This window comes from Polypterus senegalus, chromosome 7, assembly GCF_016835505.1.
Source record: "Polypterus senegalus isolate Bchr_013 chromosome 7, ASM1683550v1, whole genome shotgun sequence".
Lineage (NCBI taxonomy): Eukaryota > Metazoa > Chordata > Cladistia > Polypteriformes > Polypteridae > Polypterus > Polypterus senegalus.
In genome coordinates this window covers 42,999,572-43,027,335 of record NC_053160.1, presented here as the reverse complement: position 1 = coordinate 43,027,335, position 27,764 = coordinate 42,999,572, and the positions used below count along the sequence as shown (strand labels likewise).

Genomic DNA, 27,764 nt, shown 5'->3' with positions numbered 1-27,764 from the left:
AACCGGCAATAGCAGCCCGCTAAGCCATATAATAACTCAAAGGGAGAGAACCCCGTGGAGGTTTGTGGGACGTCCCGATATGCAAAAAGGACAAGGGGGAGGAGGTGATCCCAGTTTCTTCCATCCTCATTGACTACCTTTTTTAGCATCTGTTTAAGGGTTTGATTGAACCTCTCGACTAGACCATTGGTTTGAGGACGATACACTGAGGTCTTTAAATGTTTTATTTTTAGTAATTTAACAGTCTCCCTGAACATCTCTGAGGTAAAAGGTGTCCCTTGATCGGTCAGGATTTCTTTAGGGATGCCGCTTTCGCAAAAACCCTCACCAACTCCTGTGTGATAGCCTTTGAAGTCACAGAGTGCAAGGGAACAGCTTCGGGATATCAAGTAGCATAATATACCAGGATCATTATATATTTATGACCTCTGACCATGGGGTTGAACCCCATCCTCTCAAAGGCAATGTCATTTAAAGGTAATGGGGCTCAAGGAGCACAGTCCTTCCTAGGATTCTGACACATTTGACATTCCAGACAGGACATACAAAAGCGATGGACATCCTCATTAATCCCGGGCCAGAAAAATCGGAGCTCAATCCGCTGTAGTGTTTTTTTGGGGCCCAAATGGGCTCCCAGGTGGTTGGTATGAGCCAGTTCACAGACTGGTCGCCAGTAAGCCAGTGGAACTAACAACAGGGACCGAACCTCCCTCTAGTGTTCTGCTGCCCAATACAAAAGGTTATTATCTACCACAAAGTGGGGACCCTGTGGCATGCAATGTAGTGTGCATTGACCATCTATTGAAACTACAGCATTTTTGCAAATTTAAGGGATTCATCATTCCATTGTTCCCTTTTAAATGAAGCCGGGGTCTGCCTAAATTGAAACTGCAGACAGGTGAGGGGATCAGATTCGACCTCAAGGAGCGTGGGTTTATTCCGAGCAGGACTAGCTCTTGAAGATGACGTGTCGCGCTGTGACAGCCCTGCCATTTGCATGTCATTTTTAGAAATCGAATTCCGGCTGTAAACATGGCGTTGAGGTAGCTGAGGACACTGTTTTGGCGTCCATGATAAGACCTAGTGCTCTTGTGGGATTAACAAGTTGTGGACAATGGCCGGCCAGTCATCCCAGCCAATAGCCCCAGGCCGCCAGGTGGAGCCCTCCCTGCAACATGGAGGTGCCCCGAATGCCAGCAGGGAATTATGGACATTGGAGTTTTCATCCACAGACCTGCTGGATACCACAGGGGCCCCTAGAGGACGCTGCAGGGAGGCCCAAGGACTGTTACATGCCCTATAACCCAGAAGTAGGTTTTAGTCACAGAGACAGGGGAAATGACATACTTCCGGGATGAAGAAGAGGACTTTTGATCTGACCCGGAAGTGCTAGGAAGTCCCGTGGACTGATGGATCGGAAGCACTTCCGGGTCATGAACTATATAAAGAACTGTGGGAGATCCCAGAGTGGAGCTGAGCTGGGTAGCAGGGTGGAAACACGTCTGGGAAAGTGGAGGATTTGTTTATTGGTTATTGTGGATTATTATATGAGTATTGTGGAGTGGAGGGTGCTTTGTGCACATATTAACTATAATAAAAATGACATTTGGACTTTTATCTGATGTCTGGTGTCTGATCAGAGGGTTCTAGGAGACGACAACGCCTCCTATCTGTCACAAAGTGTTATACCGCGGTTGTTATCAGACCAATCTCTACCTAGTATCACGAGGAATGGAGGATTTTTAAGTACCACCACCGTCATTTTTCTCAAGACGCCATCGTGGCAGATGTAACAGATTGTGGACTCATAAAATCGGACATCCCTGTGAATACAGGTTAGACTGGTCTTTACTTTAACCGAAAACATTAACATTCGTATGTTGCTTACATAAAAGCCAGATCGAATGTTATTTACCTTTATTTATTTACTTACTTCCTACAGCATAAAGTCACAAGTAGACTGCAGAGCTTCCTGTGTTTGAGCGACACGGGCATGCTCAAAAACCATATGTGTAATGCCACGAAAAGTGCTTGCTGACACTTTAGTACGCGAACAATGGTACGAGAATGCAGATAGACTTGTTTTGGGCACATGCACCATCCAGATCTAAATACTAGAGTGGAGAGTTTCTCGCGTACTGAAGAGTCTATAGCTGAAAGTGGAAGCTGCCGTGGCTGTACTTTGTATGTCAGATTGAATTTACTAATTTATTTACTTATTTACCTTAATTTATTTACTTACTTCCTGCAGCGTAAAGTCACAAGTAGACTGCAGAGCTTCCCGTGTACATATACAAAGTACAGAGACAGCAAAAGTGCGACGTGCATTCTTTCTATGATGGAGAACCGTCGTCATCATCTGAGTTCACCTCTGTTATAGCGTGTCTTTATATGAAAACAGCAGTGTCGGATGAGGGTGGGGGGGTGGTGGGATTGCGAACGTGACTGAGAGAATAAAACTGAATTAAAAAAAAACAAAGCAAACCTTTACAAGTATCATAAATTTACAGCGGCTGTTACAGACTGAAATCAAATGTATATTTTTATTCTAAAATAGTAAGAATAAGAGCAGCTCACTTCTCAAAGTGTACTGGAACCCGTGAAGTTCTGATTACCAGTCAAGAGTTGATACCGTTGCGCCACCGAAGCAGTCGTATCAAAAGAATGTGAATGTCACACCCTAACACATTTTCTTTTTCTGCAGTTATTTTCTTGAATAGAAGCGCACTTGTTCTGTTATGTTTGTACCTTTTGTGAAAGTGTTAATTTGATATTTGGACTTCAGGCTTCACACATTATACACTTCATGTCTACATTTTCTCAGTTATTACTAACACATGAAAAACGTTTCTGTTTTAACGATGTGTTTACATAGATTGTTGTAGACGCGGAACACACATGAAATGCATGCATTTCAAATAATGATATAGTATTTATAAAAGGTGTCATTTTGCTTGACTTTTCACTCTATACAACTCTAAGCAACTGACACGCAGGTAAACAGACTTGAGCTGAGATAACTGTGCGCCTGTGTGGGGATGTGAGAGCAGGCTGCTTATCAATACATTTACAGGACAAAAGACGCTGACGGAGAGGTGTGAAGCGATTTAAGGTGGGACGGATCTAAGAGTTTTTTCGTAGGCTTTGGTAATTCTACTGTTAATGAGCTCTTGGGCACAGTCTTTAGCAGTGTTTCTGTCTGCGGAGAGAGTGTCGACCTTGTTGAGAGGTTTATTTACCTTGGTAGCGGCATTCATGTCTCTGGTGACTCTTTCTATAAAGTAACTAGATCAGGGGTTCTCAATGACGGTCCTGGGGACCCCCTGTGGCTACAAGTTTTTGTTCCAACCAGATTCCTAATCAGTGATAACACCTTATAGCACTAATCTCATTTAATTAGCTGGTATTTTTTTTTCTTTTATTCGACATTCAAAAAAGCACAGCAGCATGATTTTTACATTTATAAGACATTTATAAATATTTCTGCTTTTGCTATAGATTTAAATGCTTAACTCTGTTTTGTTGATTTCATTTTACTTTGCCCTTTCTCTGTGCAGTTTTTCCCCCTTCATTGTATCTTAATAATGACAACTTAAAATGAGCAGAGCAGACACCCAGGCAAACAATACTGAATAATCAAAGACGGCAGCTACTTTAGAGTCAGACCCACTAATTAGTAAATAATGGATTAATTAAACAATTAGAACACCTAGAAAAGTAGAATGAAAATCAAGATGAAAATACTGTTTTAAAAGAAAAAAAAACATTATTCTTATATAACTGCTTGGTACATTTTATATATATATATATATATATATATATATATATATATATATATATATATATATATATATATATTTTAGCAAACACAGTTTTCTAATTAATATATTGTTCCTTAAACACAGAACTTGGGAAATATCAGTTCACTTAATTAGCCCAGGAGTTCAATTAAAAACAGAAGCTGGTTGGAACAAAAACCTGCAGCGACAGGGGGTCCCCAGGACCGATGTTGAGAACCCCTGAACTAGATAAACTGGGAGAGTATGGGGCATCACATTATAACGTTATCTTTGCAAAAGTACTAAGGTCCAAGTCTTTACAGTCCTGGTTCTTCCTATTTTTCTATATGGTTGCAAGACATAGACACTATCTTGTGACCAGAGACTGGACTCCTCCATGGGTACCGTTGTTTTGACTTGGTATCAAACAAGCAGTTGCTCATTGATTCTAAAACGAGACACATTACCTGTATTGTGAGGGAGTATCAGTTACAGCACTACGGCCACGCTGCACAACTCCCTGAGCTGTTTCATAGTGTGGTACCAGACCATGCTCCCCAACCTGACCTGACCTGACTGATTGTAAAAATTGCCTGTTCCTATAGACGGGATGTACCTGTCCTTGAAGATATTTAACAGGAAATCTTATTGAAAGTTAACATTGAGTTGAACACAGAAGTATTGTATGTATAAATCATGCCTGCTGAACTGTTTTTGATATCTGGTGTGATCTCAATCTTGAAAACCCCTAAGCTGCTTGCAGCATCTCCTTCAATTGATGACTGAATGCACTGCTTACAATGTAAAGTATTATTAGTACATGCTGTCACAAGTTATTACTGCGGAAACGGCCTGGCCAAAAATATGTCACAGGATAAAGATTCAACAGGAAATGTCACTGAAATTAAGTTAACAGAGTTGAACACAGACGTACTGTATATTTAAGTCATACCTATTGAACTATTTTTCATATCTAGTGTGATCTCAATCTTGAAAACCCTTAAGCTGCTTGCAGCATCTCCTTCAATTGATTACTGAAAGTATTTCTTACAATGTAAAGTATTATTAGTACATGTTGCCACAGGTTTACTGAGGAAACAGCCTGGTGAAAAATATGTTACAGGAAATATAAAACTGTTGTTGTTTGTGGGCAGCAAAAAAGGCTGCTTGTTTTTAATGACTGCTGAGTTCATTTAGCACTATGAAGCATCAACTGCCAATATCCTCAGTATCTACACTTTTATTTTGTACAGAGAATTTCTTAGTGATTCTATTACTTAGTAGCAGTAATCTGAACACAATACAAATTAATTATATATGATAAGATACAGTTTATATTAATAATGAAAATACCAGGAACTACAGAATAGAAACTGCAAAGAATGACATATTAAAATGGTAGCCAACTATTGCATATATACAGCTAGCAAAATACCCGCGCTTCGCAGCGGCGAAGTACTGCTTTAAAATTTTTATTAAGAAGAAAATTAAACCTTTTTAAACTGAGGGAAAATATGCCAATAATTATTTGTTAAGGATCTCTTTGTATACCATGTTGTCAGTTCAGCCCTCCGGTTGTAACATGACCAAGCTGTGCGCTGAGCTTACTCTTGAGCATGTAACTTACAGTTGGCCATGTGAACAGTAATCTTGTCTCAAATCTCACAGCTTGGATTGCTGCTGTCATAATCGGTTTGAGTTTTATGGTTTGTTTCAATTACGACAGTATTTGCAGGATTAGTTGTGTTGAAGTGACATTTGGCATCTGTCAAGCGTTGTAAGCACACAACCGGTTTCATCGATAAAATCACATGCAGCTTTTGAGAGTTTAAACATTCATAAATATCAAAGTGTCCACTACTGAAATCGTCACCTGTCAATCTAAGATGTTTAAGAGGCATTGGCGGTTGTCGAAAGGTGTAAAATATTTGGCCATTTCGGTATACTTGAAAGCGACAACCGAACAATTCAGCGGCAGCCATCAACTCACATGCAGAACCATAGGTGAAGGGCTTAAGCATTTCACTCTTATAGTGCTCCTGTGTAGTATAATTATCTCCTGTACCTTGAACCTGTCCCAGTCATTCAATACATAAGACAGAATGTTCCTCCGGATATCAAGAGTGAGCCTGATATGGCCGTGCAATATGTAACAAAGAGAATGGAAAAGGTAGGTGCTATCTCCAGGCATGGAAACCACTCGGTAAGTGACAGTTCTTTGATCGATAGTGATCATCTCGATAGACATGGTAATGGAGGTTGGAATGATAAAGGAAATGGGTACCTGAGCAATGTAAAGTAAGTGTAAAATACCTATACTGTAACTATAATTGTAATAAACAAACAATAAAACAACGGAGAAGCCGTGGATTAAACAAAAAGGCTGTAGTTATCAGTAGGGAGACGTGAATCCCGTGGCGAAGCAAGGAAGGGAATGTAGAGACCGGAGCGACGGACGGTCTTATATAGCCAGGCAGCCAACAACGTGGGAGGCGTTGGGATGGGAGAACGGCACCTCACATGGTGACCGAGGTGCAGGCTATGGACGTATATATGTACGTAAGTAGGATTCAGTTAGCGTTGGGAACCCGTGTACCAAATTTCTTGAAGATGGGCCCATAAGTAACAAAGACTGTTGAAAAGTTCGATATGGCGGCCGACAGTGGCATCATACCACCGAAATAAGTACGTACATTGGTTTCGGTTAGTGCAGGGAAGCCGCCTACCAAATTTCGAGCAGATGGGGCCATTAATAAGAAACTTCAACATGGTGGACGTTGTCGATCGTTATCGACCGTTATGACCGTTACGTGTAGAATTTCGAAATGAAACCTGCTTAACTTTTGTAAGTAAGCTGTAAGGAATAAGCCTGCCAAATTTCAGCCCTCCACCTACACGGGAAGTTGGAGAATTAGTGATGAGTAAGTCAGTCAGTCAGTGAGTCAGTGAGGGCTTTGCCTTTTATTATTATAGATATATTCAATTCATTGTCATCAGTATAATAAAACATATTTATGGTTAGCACAGTAGGTGCAGAAATATCAGAATTACAACAAAATAATGTCTTGCAACTCAACATAATACAGTATTCAGATGACTACTAAAGCAATGACAATAACAATAAGAATGTATAAATATGCAACAACAGCAGATGAAAAAAATATAAATTTTAGATGTAAGTATACAATATATTCAGGGCTGAACATGAAAAATGTTGGCCTGAATGCAAGTGTGTATTCTGCCACCACCAGTTCCCTTTAAAAGTTTAAGAGCATATTTCATGAAGACTGGTTTCCTTTCCATCTTCTGCACAAAAAGCAGACAAGTTACTATGTTTGAAAAAAACAGATAAAGGTTATTTCCAGGCTGAAAAAAAAATAGAAAGATGGCTAGAGACAATGTCTCAGGAGTGTATAGCTTCCACCAGACAGCCGAAATGTTGCATCTGTAATGTTCTTGTTATTATTGTTTTATTTCTTTTTTTCACCATGGAAACAACCCTTAACTTTTTTTTTTTTTGTAGATGCACTGTATAACTCTTAATGTTTTTTTTTCCGATGCACTCTGACATTTATCTTGTACCCAGCTCAATATAAGCCCCTCATGTGTCTGGTATCAGGTGTTATGACACTCCTTATATGCTATGCCGTATACCTGAGAAAGCACTTTGGAAAATGTAATTCATAAATTGAGAGACTTGGATTAATTTCCTGACTGGTGACTTTAACAATCACAGCGCCTTAATAATCCCAAGAGAATTGCAACTTTAATTGCTGCAGATTTAAGATCATAATTAAGGACAAATAAATATAGCAGAGAATATGGGCAGATATTTTGCTTAATTAAAGACAGATAATTTGAGATCCATATTTTAGTAACAGATCTTGGTAACAAATGCATGGAACAAAAATGAACACATTTATAAATAATAAAAATTATGTTTTCTTCAGCAACCGTAAGATCTATAGTTTCTAGTGCCAGATTTTGTTAACAAATGCACAGAGCAAGAATGAAGGAAATTCTAAATAATCCATTGTGATGTTTTCTGTTTTGTGGAAACAATATAAACTGGCAAGCTACATAAACTGTTTAATTATGTACTTTGCTAATATACAATACTTTTTTAGGCCAGTGATAAGCAAAATAAATACACTGGTATTTATCTACCTATTTATGTGCATCTTTTTGTAAGATTTTACACAGGCATGCTATGGAAGTATTCACAATCATTAGTATAAATGATAAAGCAAACATTTACTTTAATTAAGTCCAATGTTAGGTTCAATTTGGGCTGATAATGTTCAAACAAACAAACACATATTTTAAGATCAGCCTACATCTCACTTATTAACACAATGGAAAAAGTATTTTCCAGAATGTTTAAATCACTACTAAAATTAATAATAATATTATCTTTTATATGCAACATAAAATATAAATGAGATTTCCCTGATTACATATTTGAAAGTAAACATTTTCTTAACAACTGTTCTTAAATTATTTGAACACATTTTTTAGATGGAATTGCTATGACTTTAACTTACTATAGCCAAGACCTAAGTGCAGTAACATAATTAAAGTCCAGAATCTGATTTACTCTTTAAAGTTTACTATACACACCAGGGAGCAATGGCAAAAGGAATTAAAAACATTACAATAACCTTCATCCAGTCTTTCTGTGCCTAGTTATACAAGAAACCATGCAGCTGGAACAAGCATTTGCTTTCTTCAGCTCTGAAATGAGCAAGCATGTTCAGCAGTATAATATGTCACGAAAATGAAAAGAGTTTAGGATCGCCAGTGCACCTAACCTGAATGTCTTTGGACTGTGGGAGGAAACCGGAGTACCCGGAGGAAACCCATGCAGATACGGGGAGAACATGCAAACTCCACGTAGGGAGGAGCAAACCCGAGTCTCCTAACTGCGAGGCAGCAGCATTACCCACTGCGCCACCGTGTCGCCATTCCATCAAATCGATCCATCCAATTTCTAAAACCACCACTTATCTACAGCAAGATTACGGGGAAGCTGGAACTTATGTCAAAAAGCACTGGGTGCAAGGCAGGAACAATCCCTGAGTGCCAGCCCATTGAAGGGTGAACAAACACATCCACACAGATTGAGGCCAAATTAGAACCACCAATCTACCCAAAATGTTTATGTTTTTTCTTTCTCAATATAGTGACATATTGAATATGCTATGACGGGTGGCCAGGACCATTTCTCGGCTGGGTGGAAGAACAAAGGGATAGAACCTCTTTGGAACAGTATCCTCCCCAAGACCCTAGAGGGCAGCCCCCTGGGTTGCTACTGCACCACGAGTCCCCGCAGGGCATGCCAGGAATTGCAGTTTGGAGCAGCCATGTTGGGCTCTGTGGATGCCGCCAGGGGATGCTGTGGCTACAGCTGAACTCTTTGGGGCACTACTTCTGACACACCCTAGGAGCAGCCAAAAGAAGGTCAAGAAAAACCTGGGGCACTTCTGGGTGCATTATAAAAGGAGCTGCTTCACCATCAGTCAGCAAGTCTGAGTCGGGAGATGGAGGACAAAGCTTGCGGGAGGAGGAGTGGAAACTGCGAGACAGAAAGAGGAAGAAAGGATTGTGTGTTATTTGGTGCTTTGTACAGTGCTGTGTGGTAGGGGGCAAAAGAAAAATGCTTCCCCACTTGAATAAAAGGTGTGCAGTTTGGTAAGACTTGTGTCTCAGCCTGTCTGTGTTGGGGTTTGCGGAGCAGTATGCTCCCTGGTGGTCCACAATGGTTTACTTCTCTTCTTTTTTTTTATTTTAACAGTAGTTGTATCCACAAGAATGTGTGTGAGAAAATAAAACAGTCCTAATGATTACTGTAGTCATTAACCATTATGTAATCTCACTGAGTACCTACCATGTTAGACTAGTTGGCAACTGTAAATTGGCCAAATATGACTGGAGTGTGGGTGTGCCCTGTGACATAATGGTGTCATGTTCAGGACTGCCTTTTGCTTTCAACCCAGTTCTACTCGGATAGGCTACAACTCCTTGCAACCCTGTAAGATGAATTTAAAAATGATAGAATACATAGATTTACTGTATTTCTCATTTCAATCCCTCGTTTACCTACTACAGATTAACCTGAATAGAGTATGGCATTTTAATATAACATACTATACCACTTTCAAATTCACTTAATTCAATTTAGAATCACTGGAGGCTGGAATTTTCCTAACAACATAAGATACAAAGCTGTAACCAACCAGTTCATAAGAGGACAAACGCATGCATGCTCACACACACACACACAACAACAACAACCAGATCAATTAAGAATCACAAATTAACTTGCATGTCTTTGGGAATGTGGGAGGAAAAAAAGCAGAGGACCATGACAAAACAGGAATATGTACACCGTGCAGATCATGACCAGGTATAGAACTCCAACATAGGATGCTGGTTCTGCAATGTAGCAGCACTAAACACCGTGGTACAATGTTGCCAGCAAGACTTAGTTATCAGCAAATAACTTTAACTTCACACATAGAGTAGCAAGACATTATGTCCCAAATGCTGATACCTTCACAATGCGCAAAACATGGGTAAATATCAGGAAAGCAGTGTTTTGTACCATTACATAACTGTTGAGCAATTTTTATAAACAAAAACCCAATGTCAAAAATAAAAAGGCAATTATTGCAAAACAAACTTGAGAAGCAAACTACTATTAGATTGCTTAACAGACCAGAACTTGTTAATAAAATAACAATAAGAAAAATATGCCATATGGAGGAAAATAATGCTGGCAGTTGACATTGTGTGGGAGTATAAATGCACCCAAACGAATATGCAATATATCTATGAATGTGTTAAGAAAGTAGTTACTAAGGAGTCATAATACTGCATAGAGGTGGACATATATAGTAAACTAGTGAACTTCACCTTTATCAATAATAAAGTAAAGTAACTCATTCACTATCTAAAATGTTGTGAAGGGCTAAAGAAATCAATTGTACTATGTCCACCTTTATCCAAAAACACATGATATCACCAGGCAAAAAAATAAATAAATAAAAAATAAAAAAACCTCACCAGTTTTGCAAAAGCCACTCTAGAACTATAGACAAATGCAGTATTTGAAACTATTGAAGAGAATTCCAAAAATTGCACTGGGCCTTATTTTATGACAGAATGTAAGCAATATTTATTTTTTAAAAACAAATGCCCCATGTGAACTACAACATAATTAGTCCCTTGACCAACTCTCTAATTTTACTGAAGAAAAAAATAATAATTTTTTAGTTAAATTTAGTTCTCTGTGATATTTTTTATTTAAAACACTAAGCACTGTATGAGTGAGTGTGCACTGTGATAGACTAACCCCCCATTCAAAGCTGCCTCCTGCATTGCACTCAGTGTTGCTGGGATAGGTGCTGGCATCCTGTGTTGGTGAGCTAAATTACATAGGTTAGATAATGTATGAATTAAGAATTGGATAAGATTGTTCAGGAATTGGATGGATGGGTTTTGGACTCCTATTTCCAGTATTTTAGGTCTGTCATGAAGAGCTCAAAAAAGGGAGCAAAATCACACTGCATTAATAAACAACAACCCCAACTGAAAGGATGATTCAAAATTGAGAAAGCATCCAAAGAGGTGAAATGTTCAAATTAAAATAAAGTTGGAAGTTGATCAACCATTCACATGGGGAGGCAAGTTTGATAATGTTGTTTTACAAAGAAAGGCCAATTAGATATTTAAATGTTAAACATTTAAGCCAAATGAGCTTAATGAACAATAAGGTTTGTCCTGTTTTGTATAAAATGAAAGACACAAGTGAGTTTCTCAATAGACTGTTGCTCACCCTTGTGAAGGTATCTTGTGACTTGTTGTTTCTGTGATTCTTTCTAGCTATATGTTCATAAAAACCTGTTTCAGAAAGATGTCTAATACTCTTCCTTATTTTTAACACTGTTCTAGCTTTACACTATCAATATATTGATACATGCAACATTTATACCGATGTTATGAGCATATTGTAATACTTATGATTATTTTTATCTAGCCATCTAGCCCTCAAAGTAGTGGAACAGGACAAACTTTAAAAATCAATAAACAAAAAGGTACTGCTAGCTAAGCGAAGTTACACTCCAAAAATGCAGACTTAGACCAACTTCCTACTCCTGATGTCATGCTTCCCCCTCCCCTCGGCCCATAGCCTCTGTCTTGCATTAGCATGAATATATCACTCTTGCAAGCGAAATATGATTCTTAGCATGATGAGAGAAGTTGCAAAGTCAACCAGAATGTTCAAGCAAATTCCAGAAAAAAAAACAATCTAAATCCGTTAAGTAGTTCTCTCGTTCGCTAGCTATAAGGATATAAGATACGCCCCAAGGCTGGCATGTGAGTGAGGAGGACCCTGCCCACCCTACTCTGGGCCTGCTGCCTGTCACTCGGATTTGCGCAAATAAATCGGTACCACAAGCAAACTATGATACCTAATGTGATGGGAGAGGTCGTAATATCAACCAGAATGTTTAAGCAAATTATAGAAAAAAACCTGATCTAAATTCGTTAAGTAGTTCTCTCGTGAAAGCACACAGACGTTGAATTTTATATATATAGAGAGATTATATAATTGATGCTGCATCTGAGTTCTCTAGATTGGACTTTGGTATTACAGTGAAACTGATTAAATCTATGTATGATACACCTTTTTGTTATACATATTTTCTGTGTTTGATCTAATTTTTATTGCTGTGTACTTGTCTTTCAAATAATTTGTCATGTTTCTAGTGCCATGCTCTAAAGAAGCCATGAACTCAGTTCTAAAATATGTCAGCAGACACTGTTGTTCATTTTCCCCAAGAACTCTGGTATTTTAGTCATTATGAAATTGAACTATTTTACATACAGAGTTCTTTTCATAAACACAAACTGAAAACCTCAAGTTTCAAATAAGGAGAACAGTGAAAAGACTAGTTATTTTTAATGATTCATTAGCTATGTAAGGCATTATATTCTTTACAATAACAATATAAAATGCTAGAAAGATTTGTGCAAAGTAAATGGCCTAAAACATTTAAAAGGTGAATGCAGCTATTAATATGAGGAAAAAGGAGCATCACTAGTCGAATTAAATTTGTGAAAAATGGTACATAACTAAAAAAACACATAAAACAATGTATGAATAAATTCATAAAATTGTAACAACAAAAATTAGCTCTTCACTTTAGGCATATTTTAATTTGTCCAATGAACAAAATGAACATAAAAATATAAACACATAATGTATGATGATAGGAAACCAATCAGCCCATCAAGCTTATGTAATAAGCTGTCCCAGTATCCGAGCTAGAAAATCTTTAAAATAAACGTTAGTGTTTCTTCTACGACTTGACTCTGAAGTTTGCTCCAAATTCTCAAAACCCTTTTTGTGAAAAGTGCTTTCAAAATTTTAATTGCAATTTTCCTTAAATTCCACCGGTACCCTCAAGTACACTATTCACTTTTAAACTTAAAGAAATTAGATCAGCTTTAAAACTGCCTTTGAAATATCTGAAAAGACTGAGTTTCCCAAACAGTTTTTTCTGTTTAAGAATTAAAAAGTTTAGTTCCCTTAGTCAGTTATAGGAGAATATTCCTTTTAGCCAAAGGATGCATTTTGTCTTCATTGCACTATTTCTAGATCTTTCTTTTTAAAGGAGATGCACATTAACAAGCTCACTGAATATAAAAGGAATAACTATCGGATGACAGGAACCTCTAAATAAAAAATGTATAAACCTAAAGAAGGATTTGGAAAGTCTATCAAAATAAAGACCTGAGAGTTAACTTGAGCATTTTATATAAAAAGTGGTCATACTGTAAGTATTAGTACAGCAACAAAAATAGACAATATGACAGTAACATTATACTTTGGTGATTGTTTTAGAAATAAGCAAAGTCAAAGGTCACATTTGCTTACTCTAGAACCATCTTGGAAAAGAAAAGTGAGACAAAACCTTAGAAAGTAGCTGTAATTTTAGAAAACAGAGAAAATATATTTTGGATTTTAGTATCATACTAAAGATAGTGATGAGATTGGGCAGTGATGCATTGGAATAAATGAAAAACTTAGTCCTGCAATTTGGCAGAGACTACCTGCCTTCCTACAAACTTGAGGTCAATCCCTCCTTTTGTTTGAACATCTGATTTAATTAGACTTTATCTATCAGTATATATTCCCAGAAAAAGTAAATAGCGTGATTACTATTATTTTATTTTTTCCTTAGCCAGAAGCTAATTATAAATGAGACAAACCTACTAAATTTTGATTACTGCCACCTGCAAATGACTATCAAGAAAACGTTTTAATAAAATATTTAGGAGAAAACAGACCGATAAATGGCATATAGTAATCTATTTTTTGTTTGTAAAACTTTTTTTGTGTTTGTTAAAGTAAAATAATGTATACATTTGCAGAAATTAACAGCAAAATGCAGGATGAAGCTGTCTAAATACAGTAAAAGCAAAACTAACCCTTAAACAAAAAATAGGTTGGAAGAAGTACTGGCAGTTTGTATGGTACTCTAAGTCCATGTTTACCAATCCCTAAAGTCATAAGATGCCTGCTGTAAGTGGCCAGTGCAGCCCTTTGGCAGTGGTTTTCCCAAAGGAAAAGTTTAGCCTCTGGATTGAAGCATGGCACAATCTGCAAAGAATGGCTAAACACAAGAAGTGCAGATTTGGACAAGATGGGCAGAATGGAATACATGACAAACAAGATATTTTATTGAAGCTCACAATCCAATAAGGCAAGTCATAAAATAGCCAAAGCAGCAGGCATAAAAACATCAAAGATGTCAAAACACAATAGAAAGGCAGAACCCAAAAACAAGCAATGGGTCATAAAACAGTAACGACTAAACATCAAACATCCAAACTTTGAGAACAATTAACTAGAGGCTTTGCAAGGGTAGGATACACAATACTAGAGTGAAACTTCTAGATATTCTCCTTCTTTTACTTCCATTGCCTCTCTCATTATGTGACTGAAGGATGATTAATGTTGCATAGCAACAGACATCGGTAGCAGTAGCCAGGGGCAAAATGAAGGCAAAAAGGAGGGGCTAAGGGCAGAGCCCTAATCCATTCTTGACAAAAGGGTAAATTAATAAGACAAAGGAAAAGTATGGTCTCACAATACTTATTCCAATACAATTCATTGAACAATACCACCTTGACCATCAGTTGCCCAATGGAAATTATTTTAAATTATAATGGTTAAAACTGAAAGTTAATTTCATTAGCTGTTTATATTTTAATTTTATGTTTAATACTGTAGTTGTTTGCCCACAATTTTTCTTTGGATTTCTAAAACCACAACTTCTTTGTCACACAAAGTTGCTGGTTAGACTGGCTTACTATTCATCATTTTGTTTTTATATATTAGCATGTCTGAGTTTCTGCAATGAAATGGTTTGTGTGGGCTTATTGTGGTGTACTGAAAAATGAAATGTGCATAATGGATGAACTCAATAATGAAGAACTTCATACCCTTCACCAAGCTCCTGATCCCACTCAGTCCAATTCAGGGTTATGATGAGCTGAAGGCTATACTCAAAACAATGGCTACAAGCAAAGACTCAACCCTGAATGAGGCACCAGTTCTTGACAATGAAAAACTGCTATTTAATAAATGTTTAAAATATTAAATGGATGTAACTGACCCATTAACAGCAACATGCAATAGCAGTACCAGCAATTAGGGCGTGATTGCACTCAGCAAGACAAGCTGGCTTCAAAAGTAGTGCCAAGTGTGGCAGAAGAAGATATCAGATGGGAGCAAAGCCCAGATGAACTTGAAAGAACAAATGTCTGCAGGCAGATTCTCTAGGTGCCAGTGAGGTTGCAGACCTACAAAAGAGTTCTAGTGAAGTAAGAGCATCATGAAGGACACCCTAAGGATAGTATGTACTGTAGTTTAGAAAACAAATTAGTTTGATAATGAAGATAGAGAAACCCCAGAAGAGAGCTAGATTTGTTTTTACTATAATCTTACAGCTTAAGGACACAGAATTAAGTGAACCTACTTCCATATCTATCTTTTACCCTGCTACACTAAATTAATTTAATCCAAAGCTGTTATAAGAAATATGGCATCTTTTCTAACTTCAGTTTCTTTAATAAACTTTCTGACCATGCAACAATGTATTATTCTGTAAATCAAACAAATGTTGGATAATGCTGCATGTCTTGTTTTTCTGTAGGCAAACTTGGCAGCTTGGTATAGAATAATCTGGTTTCACTTTTAAGCAGATGACTCTTCCTGGGGGGAAGTGATCTATGTTTTATGAAAAAGTCATAGGGGAATAGACAATGAAGTGTAATGTTTACTCCCACAATTTCCCTGAAGATGAGCAGTCAGTCCACATGACTACAAATATTTAAAAGGCAAATATGTATAGTAATGCTAACATAATACAATAGAGTATAAAGCAAACACAATTACATATATTTGGTAACCTATGTTCACTACCCATATACAGTATTTAACATAATTAAAAATATATGAAGAATAAACAGTAGAGTAGATCATCTAGCCTTAAAACCAAATAAAATATGAAATATTGTTTAGTGGATTAGCAATGACTGTCTGAACAACTGAAGGAGGTTTGTCTAGTTTATGAACCTTCCATTAAAAATAAAAAATACAATGTAAAATGAAGATAAGCATAAAATTTTGTAATTTCTGAATAAAAAAATATTTAGTATGAAAGAAGAATGTTACATCTTGAAAGATGTTTACAGACAAGGAGAACCCTTTAAAACTATGCTATTCTGAAGATTTATACAAGTTTAATGTATTTTTTTACTGATTCTGAACACAATTTGAAAATAATATGTTAGCTTGTTAACTTTTTATGTCAAGCACATAAGCAATGGATTCTATTTTGGACAACAACAAAAGGACAAAAAAAATTCTCCACACCTGCAAGACCAGGGGAATGTGGAAGTGGATAGATGCAGGCAAGTCTAAAGTCTAACAGCTGCTCCAAACCATGCCTTTTTAAACAGCTGTCACAGCAGATGACGCCATGCAGAGCACTTAGTGCAATGAACCTGCAGTAGAACTGCAATACCACTTGCCCTGTTTTTTATTAACAAAGGTGCCATTTAAAGCAAGTGCCTATAAAATGCATTTTTTCCAATACATATATGAATAAAATAAAGTAAGTATATCTCTTTTAAAAGTGAATGGACAAAATATGTAAACATGCTTAGTTTAAAAATTTTGCAGGTGGTATGTGTGTTTTTGTCTCAGCTGGATCATCCCTTTATGGTAAATTATTTAAACAGTACGATCTGAAAGAACCTTAAACACATCTGTTACAAACCCTTTAAAGATACACCACAGCACTATTTACTTGTTCATAGCCTCTATGCAAAAGTAAATAATGGAGGGCATGAAAAATGACAGGCTAGTCATATACCAATTCTGACAGTGCATTTATTTTGAGCTATAAACTGTTAATTTCTACTACTGTCTCAGTAGTGAATAGCCACTCATATCCAGTGCTACTTGGAAATACCTTACCTGTACTTTCCAGACAACAGGAATTGGAAATAAGAGAGCTAGTAATATGAAAATAACATTACTATTGAAAGATAAGAGAGCTAGTAAAATGAAAACATTACTATTGAAAGATAGCTATTAAAAGCATACATATTAAAATAACATTCTCAAACACACTGCATCAGGAGCATGGGAGGAATTAACCATTGAGAGGGCACCTGTTCATTACAGGTACCAGTCATGCACAAACTCATACATACACAACCAGATTAGTATCGCGAATCATCATAACATGCACATCTTTGGGGATGTTGTAGGAAAACTCAAGAACCTGGTAAAAAATCCACATAGACATGGGAAGAATGTGAAATCTTTATACAGATACAGACAATGCCTGGGCACTTGTGTCACCCTATGCAGTTAGTAAATTCAAATAATATGGTAAAAAATAAGAAAATAACAAGTATTTCTAATCTTTCTTCTTCTCCTCAACAACATTACCTGTTACATTATTTTTCAATAAAATGTAAATATTTTATAATAACTTTATACAAAGCCCTTCTTTTTTCAAAAATACGAATGTGGGAGGATGGAGTGTATATTGGCCAGGAACAAATTCTAAATGGGGTTGTCAGTGTATAGAAGGACCAAATTACAGTTGTCAATTAACCTAAAAAGCATGTTTTTGGGAAGTGAGATGATAAACCAGATTTTTACAACAAAAATAAAATATTTTGTGAAAAGAATTTACTGCAAAAGTGTTTTTTTAAATAAAGTTTGAATCACTTTCACTTACTGAACTTTACTGTACACCACATTCTTGTGAACTTTATGCAGAAACTTACAGCTTTTTAATTATCAAAGATATTTAATAGTTGTTAGGATAACTATAATGCCATAACTCAGCATGAAAAATGTAGATAGAAAACTGACCTGGCAAACACCAATAAACTTGATTTTTTAACAGTGCATGTCTAATGCTTTTATTTTTTTTTTATTATTAGCACTAAGGTTACTTTACCTTTTACTAAAAACTGTGTATTTATAAGTAAATTTTTACTAAGCGTGATCCTTATGCCTTTATCAAATTTGATAAGGTGGTCAGTATTAATGCACTTTATGTGCTTTCACACATAAATATAATTTAAAAAACTAAATAATGATTAGATATAGCACAAGGGCTCCACATAACCTGCAGAGACAATATTATAAGCACTCACCAACATTTCAAGTCAGACTGTAATTTACAGATGTGGAGTTTTGTAAAGACATGTTAAGCCTAATATCATGGAATTAAGAGCACAAAGCAAACACAAATTTAAACACTTGCCTGTTGTAAAGGGCAGTTACTTTTACTGTCTTTAAAATATATTGTACTTTTATTTCTGCTTCATACATTCCTCTAATTATTAATCTAAATGCTGAAGAAAATTGCAACCTTGATGGTATTAATGAGCATATGATTAAAAAAAATGTTCTTTGCGTACTCAGTCCCTCTCAAACACATTTAAATTTACTGTAAATGTTTTATAGAATACCCCATTTCAATATTTAAAGTAAGCTATAGCACCTGGCGATCAAAGTGCTACAATGTTTTTCTTTTGTAATTAATGTATTATTACTAGCAGAGATCAAAGTCTTGTGACTGGATGCAATGTAATTGCTCGTTTTGCTCCTTGGTATCATTCACACCTAGATCTGTCCTTTTATTTCCCGTTGTCTGAATGCAATTAACACAATACCTCAAAGTGTAGATTCTGTAATAATCACCACAGAATGCGGAAAAACAAGATCACTGAACCATTAGGATAAAGCAATCTTTACTGTGTTTGGTAAAAGTAAAACTCACCTAAAACTAAAATAAAATTAAGTTTTTAGTGAGGGACACAGATGGAAGTTAATGACAAGCCAGTACACATCCTCTACGCAATTTAATTATCTGGACGGGATAAGAATTTCTTGTCTGGGAAAATATATTTAAGATGCAGTAAGCTCTTAGGCCGCTGCTGGGCAGCACTGGCCTACTCTGCACAGGATAAAATATCTGCAGAGACTCTGCAGGAATCCTGCTAGGATGAGGTGGCATCCTAAGTACTCCTGGGATTATCCTCTTAAGGACCACCACCTCCTCAGCCAGATCAGCTTCAAGTTGGGTGTGCAGAACAGGCAAAAATACATCAGGCAGGAAGTAGATACAGGGGGAAGAGAAAACACTATAGGAAGGAATATATGTGTGTGATTTAATAATTAAGCCTTAGGTACTCCACAGAGAAGACAGGGCGATCATTTCTATGTGTTGGCCCAGAGTGGCAGTAGGTTGATTATGTTTCTTCTGCTTATTTGTTATTTTGTGCTCTCCCCAATTGTAAGTCCTTCCTTGTGTTGTATTTAGTTAATAAAACATGTTTATTTATACTTCTAAGTTACTTTTTGGTTGTTCTGGGGATGGGAAATGCCCCCATCTGATCACTAAAAGTATTCTGTGCCTTCACTTTTTCACATTACACTATGTTGTAGTTCTTGAGATTGATCCTCCAATTAGCTGTGAACCATCCAATCTTACTGAGATTGCACAGGTGGTGAACCAGGTGAGGGTAGGGAAGGCTGCAGGGAGCTGTGGCATCTGGGGAGAACTTCTCTATGCTGGTAGTAAGGCTGTCCTCCTGCCATTGCAAGCAATCTTCGCTTTCATTTGGGAGACGGGCGTCATCCACACTAACTTTAAAACTGGACTTGTCCCTATCTGGAAAGGGAAGATGATCACCTGGATTGCAACAACTATGCAGGGATAACACTGCTGTCAGTGCTGGGTAAGGTCCTTGCTAAGGTCATCCTCAATAGGATCCGGATCACTTGCTCACCTACAAGCGACTGAAGCAGTCTGGTTGTACACCTAAGAAGTCTACCATCAGCAGCATCCTGGCACTGAGGGTTTTTACGAGTATGAAACGCAAACGTAAATATTGGCAGAGTCTCTTTGCAGCCTTTGTCAATTTTTGTAATGCATTCATCTCAGTTGATGGAGCTGACCTGTAGGACATCCTGAGACTTTGTGGGATCACGTCAAAGTTGCTGGATATCATGGCTGGTCTATACACTGTTACAGTACAATCCCTCTTAACCGGGCACCTCGGGACTGGACACATGGCCGGTTGCCGTTTTGGCCGGTTAATCCGACACATACCTATTTTCTTGTAGAAAAATATTTTTAAGGTATGTACTGTACCTCTTCGATGTTCCTGAAGAAACCATATTCACAAGGCTTCATCCACGATTTCGCACACAGGTTTTTTTTCTCATACAACGACTGGACAGTGTGGTGTAGCGGGTCCACAGTTCAATTCAAAAAAGCAACTTTTTAAATATATAATTACCACACTCACGGCTTAGCGAGGGAGCATGGTATGTGTGGCCGATTGGTTCAGTGATCACAGAGCTGGAGTGACCGTTATTGAAGACGACTGGCCGTCAAAAGGCAGCAGCAGTCGTGGAGGCTTTGGGCTGGTTTAGTCCCAGCGTGTGCGCCCTGGCCGCTGGGGAAATAACACAAGTCTCGGTCCGAATGGAGCCCGACGTAGCCAGGGATCAGAGGGCTACCGGACCAGTGTGGAAGGCAGCTGCACCTGCAGGTAATGCGACTCCCCTGTTGCGAAGCCTGATGGGAGAAGCAGGGGAGCCGCCAGGTAGAAAGAAGAAGGCACCATGCTTTGGATTTTAAGAGACTGCTTACAGTCATTGTTTTAACCTTGTTTGCGTTGTTTTTAAAGAACTTGTTTTTTTACTAATGGATTTTAACCTCAACTAATTCACTCATTTTAATGGATTATTTATTTAAAGAAGACTTTTGATAGAATGCATTTTATTTAATTTGAACACTGTTTTGTTGTTTGCTGGTTTTAAAATACCTCTCACCTGCTAGGAAAGAAGGAAGTGCATACATATAAAGAAGCTGTGATCTTCACAGAGTTAATGGGGGCTCTGATCAGGGCTCTCAAGAGACACAGTAAGGAGTCTAAGTGTCTAGGCTCGCAAGTGTCCAGGATAAAAATCCAAGGCTCAGGCCTTTAAAGAGCTCTTGGGCACAGCCAATAGCAGTATGTTTGTCTGCGGAGAGAGTGTCGACCTTGTTGAGAGGTTTACTTACCTCGGCAGTGACATTCATGTCTCTGGTGACTCTTCCTATGAAGTCAGTAGACAGATTAGGAGACTATGGGGAGGGGGGGGTCAAGAGGTTGCTGGACAGGTTGTGTGTGGTGCTCCCAATATCTTTGTAAAAATGTCCAAGTCTTTAGAGTCCTGGTGCTTCATGTTTTGCTATATGGTTGCAAGACATGGATGCTATATAGTGAACTGAGACGAAGGCTTGACTCCTTCGGTCTCTTCAGAGAATACTTGGGTACCACTGGTTTGATTTTGTGTCGAATAAATGGTTGCTCATGGTGTCCTGAATAAGGCACATTACCTGCATTGTGAGGAATGCATGTTATGGCACTACGGCCATGTGGCACGATTCCCTGAGGGTAAACCAGCTCCCAGAATCCTCATTGTTGGGGACCCCAGTGGCTGGACCAGGCCAAGGGGATGCCCACATAACACCTGGCTGCGGCAGACAGACGATCATTTCCAGAAGGTGGGACTGGACTGCCTGGGGGGTTGACCAACTAGGATTCCGAGCTGTTTCATCATGTGGAGGGTGCAGCAATGTGCTCTACCAGTGCATGCTCCCCAACCTGATCAAGCAATACTTAATAGCCCAGAAATTTGTAAATTTATTAAAAAATAAAAACCCGAAATATCGTACTGACGCAAGTATTCAGATCCTTTACTCAGTACTTCAATGAAGAACCTTTGGCAGCGATTACAGCCTGGAGTGTTCTTTGGTATAACACGATAAGCTTCACACACCTGGATTTGTGGATTTTCTGTCATTCTTCTCTGCAAATTCTCTAAAGCTCTCTCAGGTTTGATGGAGATCTTTTGTGGACAGCTATTCTCTGGTACTCGAGAGATGTTCACCTGGGTTCAAACTGGGTCACTGAAGAATATTCAACTCAATCCAAGCCAATCCTATACTGTCTTTGCTTTAGGTTTAGGGTCTCTGTGCTGTTCAAAGGTGAATATCTGGTTAAGTCTGAGGTCCAGAGTGCTCTCAAGCAGATTTTTATTAAAGATATCTCTGTAATTTGCTGCATTCAGTCTTCCCTCAATCCTGACTAGTCTCCCAATCCCTGCCACAGAAAAAAGCCATACAACATGATGCTGCCACCACCATGCTTCAAAAATTAGAATGATATTGCTCAGATGATGAGCAGTGTCTGTTTTCCTCCAGATATGACTCTTGGAACAAAGAATCTTGTTTCTCATAGTCCAACAGTCCTTTAGGTACCTTTTTTGTAGTATTAGGGTGTTGTACTGTGTTAGCTATTATGTATGTGGTGAGAAGACAAGCAAACTGACACCTTGTATTGGCTAACTAAATTTAAAGATTACAATATGCAAGCTTTCGAGGCAATCTTACATCTTGCCTGAACATGGGGACCGAGTTGCGTCAAAATCTTGCATAATGTAATCTCTTTAGTTAGCCAATAAAAGGTGTCATTTTGCATGACTTCTCACCAGGTGCCTTTCTGCAAAGTCCAAGCAGGCTTTCATGTGTCATCTGGCGATTCTGCCATAAAGCCACCTATTTTACCAAGTCTTTTCATCCCCACCTGCTCAGTTTGGCTGGGCAAACATCTTGGGAAAGAGTCATGGTTGTTTCAAACTTCTCCTGATTAGGCATTATCGAAGCTACTGTGCTCTTGAGATTCTTTAACACTAGAATTACCAGAGCCTACGAAAAAAACTTGTAGATCCGTTCCACTTGAATTTGACTGAAATCAAATGTATATTTTTATTCTAAAATAGTAAGAATAAGAGCAGCTCACTTCTCAAAATGGACTCGTCTGGGATCGAACTCGTGAAGTTTTGATTACCAGTCAACAGCTGATACTGTTGCGCCAACGAAGCAGACGTAGCCAATGTGTGTCAATGTCGCACCCTAACGCAGGTTCTTTTTCTGCAGTTATATTCTTGAATAGAAGCACACTTGTTCTGTTATATTTGTACCTTTTGTGAAAGTGTTTATTTGATATTTGGAAATCAGGCTTAACGCATTATACACTTCATGTCTACATTTTGTCAATTATTACAAAAACATGAAAAACATTTCTGTTTTAACGATGTGTTTACTGTACATATATTGTTGTAGACATGGAACACACATGAAATGCATGTGTTCCAAATAACGATATGATATTTATAAAAGGTGTGATTTTGCTTGACTTCTCACTCTATACAGCTCCAAGCAACTGACACGCAGGTAAATAGACTTGAGCTGAGAAAACTTTGCGGCAGTGGGGGATGTGATAGCAGGCTGCTTGCTGCTTATCGACACATTTACAGAACAAAAGACGCTGATGGAGAGGTGTGAAGCGATTTAAGGTGGGAAAGATCTACAAGTTTTTTCATAGGCTCTGGTAATTCTAGTGTTAATGCTGCAGAATTTGTTGTAACTTTCCCCAGATTTGTGCCTTATCACAATACTGTTTCTATGCCCTGCCGGCTAATCATTCAACCTTTAGGCTTTTGATTGGATACACATTATGGGATCCTACGATACACAGACAGGTGTGCCTCTCCTAATCATGTTCAACCAATTGAATTTACCACAGGTAGACTCCGAAAAAGGTGAAGAAACATCTGAATGATGAAGAATAAAATGGGATGCATCTGAACTAAATCTCAAGTGTTATTGTGAATGGTCAGAATATTTAATGTTAGTATTATATTTCTATTTTTTATTTTTAACAAATATAGAGAATAGCCAAACAAAATGACACCTTTTATTGGCTAACTAAAAAGATTACAATATGAAAGCTTTCGAGGCAACTCAGGCCCCTTCTTCACGCAAGATGTAATCATAATTATTTTTAACAAGAATTTTTTGTTTTTAATAAAAATTCTTAAAATCCTGTTTTCATTTTATCATTCTGGGGTATTGACTGTTGGTGGATGAGAGGAAAAATGAATTTAAATGATTTTAACATAAATCTGCAACATAACAGAAGGGGTCGGAATACATTCCGAGGACACTATATACAGTATATACACTGTACAAATATTAAAAAATATTTTTGATTATATTGCAGGACATTCCTCTGTTTTTAACATTGTTTAGTAATCATGTTTGGCTTTTTATAATTCATATTATATTCTCAATTATTGTGTAGCACAAATAACATTTTTAATTATTGTGTAGCATGCTAGGTTCATAAGCAGAAGTGTAATTAATAAGAATTAATCTAATTAAATGATTTTTAGGAAAGAGAACCCAATATATGAGGTGTGACTACACACCTAGGGTCATTTAAAGAGTTAAGTGAGCAATTAAGCAAATTCAAGCAAAACAGTGTGCTGTTGAAGCCAATAAGGAACTAAATATAATCAAACTGGCCAAATAAATCATTTTTGTAGCTAAATACTTAAAAAAATTCGATCATCATGAACAGCAGCATTGCAAGAGTATAATATATACTTGAATAAAAACATACTTGCTACTTCTAAATGGCCGCTACTTTGCAAATGTTGATATGTTGTCATATTTGTTGAAACCTGTAATGTGTATATATTATATATATATATATAACAATAATGTTACATTTATTGAGTGCCTTTCACAAACCCAAGGTCGCTTTACATACAGAGTAAAAAAAAAATAAATTACACAGATGACAAAAGTTCATAGAAGAGGAAAGTTTTCAGTTGTGATTTAATACTGCAGAAAGTGGAGAAATCGCGGAGAGACTGAGGAAGACAGTTCCAGATTTGAGGGGCTATAGCGCTGAAGGACCTGCCTCCCAAGGTGGAGAGTCTGGTGCGTGGGACACTAAGGAGATTACAGCTCGAAGACCTGAGAGAGCGACAAGGAGTTTAAGGAGCTAGTAGCTGAGTAAGGTAGAGGGGGGCAAGGTAATGTAGGACTTTGAAGGTGCGAAGTAGAATCTTGAATTTAATCCTTGATGGAACCAGTAACCAGTGAAGAAGGGAGAGAACAGGGGAGATGTGAGCAAACGCTTTGTGTGGGTAAGGATTCTAGCTGCGGAGTTCTGAATATACTGTAGCTTCTGTATAGATTTTGCAGGGAGGCCAATGAAGAGGGAATTACAGTAATCAATACGAGACATTATGAAACAATGAACCAGAGTTTGAGCATCATTAAAGCCAGAAATAGCCGGAGACGGGCAATGTTACAGAGATGACAGAATTAAATTTTGGAAAGAGACCTAATGTGTAGCTCAAAGTTAAGTGATGAATCAAACAAAACACCAAGATTTCTGACAACAGGAGCAGGTTTGGCAAGTGTACCATCAACAGAAATAGAGAAGTTGGATGCCTTAGAAAGTTGGGATTTTGGACCTACCAGTAACACTTCAATTTTATTGGCATTAAATTTGAAAAAGTTATTTTCCATCCATAGCTTAAGATCAGTGATGCAGTCTGTGAGTGTGCTGGGAAGTGAATCTGTAGGGGAGTCTGTACTAAAATATAACTGTATATCGTCTGCATAACAGTGGAAGTTAAGGCCATGTTTTTTGCGAATAATCCGACCCAAAAAGAAGGATATAAAGTAGAAAGAGTAATGGCCCAAGGACTGAACCCTGAGGGACACCACGTAACACAGGTGAGGTGAAGGATTTATGTCGGCCGAGTGTGACAAACTGTTGCCTATTAGAAAGATATGATGTGAGCCATTGAAGGGCTAAGCCAGAGATGCCTACAGCAGAAAGACGTGACAGGAGGATTTCATAATTAACAGTGTCAAATGCTGTAAATAAGTCAAGAAGGAGAAGAATATTAAGGAAACCGCAATCTGCAGACCGGAGAAGATCATTGACTACTCTGAGAAGAGCTGTCTCAGTGTTGTACTGTGTATGAAAGCCAGACTAAAAAGGCTCATAGAGTGTATTTTATATATATATATATATATATATATATATATATATATATATATATATATATATATACATTATAATTGAACATGTCACATTGTGTTGGCAACTTACAGCACAACATGCTTACCTTTGCATAACTGAATACAGAAAAATAGTCAAACAGTCAACAGTAAAATGCAGTAATTGCATATATACAATATTTCTATACTAGCGATGTAAACACAAGGAAAATCAAACAATTGGAATATTGTACAGCTAAATAACTATATGACCTGAGGTTTCAAGATTAAATAACCTTCTGACAAAAAGTCTACTTCTTAATAATTACTGTAAAACATTCAGTAAGTACTTACTGTCCAACTTCATGTAGCGTGGGTGCTGGACAGAGTAGATAATCATCTTGTACTATGCTTGGCTTCTCATCTGGAAAATGAGGCAGTGTATGACTTTCTTTCAATGTAGTAGTAATTAAGCTAACAATATAAACTTCACAGATATTGTATTTTTCAATTAAAATACATTAAATTTGTGTGCAAAGAAGATAGGTATTACTTGCCTTTCAGGAACATTATTTTTCAGCATAATCTGGTTTAAAATAACTGCATAAGTTCAAGTGAATATCACCTTTTAAGATTTTTTTTGGTGACCACATATAACTGTACGTTTGTATATAACTACATATGGACTTCCATTTTTATATTCACTTCAGCAGCCTATGATTATGCTTCCCCAAAATTACATGATACTATTTTTTTAAAAATCTTTTCATCTTTAAGTTGTGGTCACACCCATTACTTTATGGCTAACATTAAAATGCCAAGTTACATAGGCCATCCATGAAATGGAATGACAAGGATCAGTAAAGTAAAGCAATTCGCCCTAATCAAAGAGATCCCCAATACAGAGAAAAACAGTTTAATGAAAAAAGAATGAACCATTTTAAATATGGATGTCATGCAGAGCTACAATAAAAAAATAAATATGTAACCTACAGACACCGTCTTGATATACTGTATATAGGCTAAACTTATTGCTGAAATTCAGTACACTTTAACAGGCATATTAATAAACATGAAAGTGTAAGTGAACTTATTAACAGGTTAATGGATTTAATATGTTAGTACAGTTTTTTTCTGAAATGAAGATGAATTATAAGTGGACTGACCACAGCAGTCTGATATTACATGTAGTTTATAAATAATCATCAGAATTCATATTATTTACATATTTTGTAAAGTTTCACCACTGTGTACTATACTCATTCTACACAATTGTTTAAGTATTTATTATTTTATCTGTTACATAAAATAGTTGCTTAACAACTGAACTGAAAAAACAGCAAACATAAGATCTCATTATTGGAAGAGGGCATATTTTTAACCTAGTCCCAAAAGGGTGTATGATGACAGCTAGTTATATTTAATATATGACTTGAATGAGGTAGTTTATTGTCCAATT

The 27,764-nt window shown here is 37.3% G+C and overlaps 1 protein-coding gene across 1 annotated transcript in view; it reads right to left on the bottom strand.

Moving 5' to 3' along the window:
* antxr2a (ANTXR cell adhesion molecule 2a) overlaps nt 1-27,764 on the bottom strand; it is a 263,978-nt gene that overhangs the window by 113,250 nt on the left and 122,964 nt on the right. The window contains exon 10 of the mRNA XM_039758535.1: nt 26,660-26,729. Within this exon, the coding sequence (XP_039614469.1) occupies nt 26,660-26,729 (70 nt within the window). The remainder of the gene's footprint in view (nt 1-26,659; nt 26,730-27,764) is intronic.